The 2,726-nt window shown below is 37.4% G+C and overlaps 1 protein-coding gene across 2 annotated transcripts in view; it reads right to left on the bottom strand.

The window, feature by feature from the left end:
- Window positions 1–1,062: 1,062 nt before the first annotated feature.
- The window catches only part of CORO1C (coronin 1C), a gene marked incomplete in the record, with an annotated part of 141,778 nt that continues 140,114 nt past the window's right edge, over window positions 1,063–2,726 (bottom strand). For both annotated transcript variants that reach the window (XM_073630086.1, XM_073630095.1), the window contains 1 exon segment: window positions 1,063–1,811. In XM_073630086.1, coding sequence (XP_073486187.1) covers window positions 1,674–1,811 — 138 coding nt within the window.

Below are 2,726 nucleotides of genomic sequence, written 5' to 3'. Positions count from 1 at the left end.
GAATGCTTTCCAATATATATATTTTATTTTTATCAATTTACAAAATACAATGTAAGCCAACAGAAGAAAAATCTAAATCTAATCAATTTGGTGCGACTACCCTTTGCCTTCAAACCCACAATTTTTCTCGGTGTACACAGTTTTTGAAGGAACTCAGCAGGTAGGTTGTTCCAAAACAACAACTAATCACAGATCTTCTGTGGATGTAGGCTGCCTCAAATCCTTTGGTCTCTATGCAATCCCGGAAAGACTCGATGTTGAGACCAGGGCTCTGTGGGGGACAAACCAGGACTCCTTGTTCTTTATGCTGAAGATAGTTCAGTTTAAGGACATTGGCTGCATGAATGGGGTTGTCCTGCTGCAAAATACATTTTGGGCCAATTACACGCCTCTCTGATGATATGGCATGATGGATAAGTATCTGTCTGGTATTACATAAAGACAGAAGATTTGAGGCAGCCTACATCCACAGAAGATCTGTGGTTAGATCTCCAAGATGTTTGGAACAACCTACCTGTGAGATTCCTTCAAAAATTGTGTGCAGGTGTACCTAGAATTGAAGCAGTTTTGAAATCAAAGGGTGGTCAAACCAAATATTGATTTGGATTTATCTTCTGTTCATTTACTTTCCATTTTGTTAAATGATAAAAAAAAAAAAAAAAAAAAAAAAAAAAAAAAAAAACACCTTATAACACTATTTCTGAAAGCATTCCTAATTTACAGTTTTTTTTTTTTTTTTTTTGGCACACACCAGCCTAAAATGTTTGCACTGTACCTTTTTGTCCTGATGCAGTGCACAAGAATGCACAGTAGTGCATTAGTGTGTTGTGATGCACAGCAATGCAGGTGTTTTGGAATGCCATTCAAAATGGTATAAAGCCAGCCTAAAATAAATAGATTTTTCGTAAGGCAAGCAAGCCCTCACACCAGAATAAACTCAGATTCTAAAAATGCAGAAATGTACATTTGTAACTTCCCAAATGTTATCAACCACTTGTATCTTCCACTCCTTATTCAGTCAATGAGGGAAAAGAAACTTCTCTACACAGAACAGGAAAAGGATTTATATAAAACTCATGAAGCTTTTATGGGTATTTTCTTGCAATTCCAGACAAGTAACACAGTGCTTCCTCCTTTACATTAAAAATAAAAAATACTATACGATGCATGGTCCCAATATATTTAACAAGGTCTTTTGGCAAAAATTCGGAAAAAAAATGTGGCATAGGTCCAACATTTTCATAATCCCTCCCTTACTCAGAAAAAATTAACAGAACCAGGATTTATTAAAAAAAAAAAAAAATGATATATACTGATCTCATGAACAGGAAAAGGTCATGTAACACTTGAAAAATGAGGGTAAAAATCTTGGCTTTTAATTAACAAAAAGTTTTTTTTTTTTATTCCTTGTCCCCTCTGCATGAGGTCGGCCTGAAGGTTTGGATAGCGAATTTGTGACACTTCAGAAGTTAATGGCATCTAACCCAACTCCTGAAATTACACAAGTGTCTTTGCGTGGAGGCACCTGGTGGATGGGTGGGTGGAATTTTAACTGGGAATGGTGGTTACAGTCTGTGCTGGAATGCTGATCATCGCCTAGGCCCGGAGGAAAGTGTTGGGTAGAATGTGATCTGGCAGTGGGCACCTCCAGCTCAGCTAAGATCGTGTTCTGCTTAATCTTCAGAGTCATCATTGTTGGTGAGACTGGCCACTAGATCCTCTAATTTGGAGATTCGTTCCGCCTGGGACCTGATGTCCTCTCTCATTAAACGCAGCTCTTTCATCACCTCATCTAGCTTTCCATCATTTGGCTGAAAAGCAAAAGATGTTTTAGGACAGACTTTTACAATTTTAGGATACAAAAATGTATTGCACAAAATGAATCATACAATAAAAACAGCTCAGCTCCTTTTCCCTTCTACACAAAAGACAGAACTACACATACAAAACACATTATCACCAACTTACTATAAAAATAAAATACAATAAAACAAAAATTAAAATCATTCTGAACTCCCTTAGCAGCAATCTAATATTAATGGGACAGAGTTTAACAATCTTATGGCACAGGGGAAAAAACGTGACCCTTTCCATTACCAAGACTGTGAATGAAAGTTGACTGGTATAGCAGAGCTCAGAGCAGTCTGAGGGATGCATGCCACAGTGATGTGCTATGGCAATATAGTGCAAAAAAAAAAAAAAAAAAAAGGACACGGGCTGCCTCCAAAGAAAACATTTTCATGAAGGGTAAACAGAGAGGACTAATTAAAGTGTTTCTGAACATAGAACCCGACAGACCAAAATGTTGTGATGAAGGGCAGAATGGGAATATATGCTTTTATAACAACAAATTAGAGTTGAGCCCAAGAGCACTGTAAATGTCTCTAAGGCACCCTGGAATATGAATGTTCACTGTGTAAGTTTTTTTTTAAAAACCAAGAAGAAAAAAAATACCAAAGGATGCTCTTCTCAACAATGCAAGGACTACAGTGATGTGTGGATAAATGAGGCGTTGCATTTTCTATAAAATGGTCACAAAAAAGGAAAAAATGAGCGCACCATTGGAGGAATCCATTTAGGCAAATCTGTCATAATGTGGTAGTATGTGGTGCATAGCACATCATGACATTACCCAGCCGGGGGACCTTTTTTTTTTTCTTCTTCTTTTAAACGTGGTTTACTACTGCTAAGGACTCGAAATGCGCTGTTGTGTCCATGCATATGGT

Source organism: Aquarana catesbeiana, linkage group LG01 (assembly GCF_042186555.1).
Source record: "Aquarana catesbeiana isolate 2022-GZ linkage group LG01, ASM4218655v1, whole genome shotgun sequence".
NCBI lineage: Eukaryota > Metazoa > Chordata > Amphibia > Anura > Ranidae > Aquarana > Aquarana catesbeiana.
The sequence above is the reverse complement of the archived record's forward strand: the minus strand, read 5'-3'. Positions and strand labels throughout refer to the sequence as shown.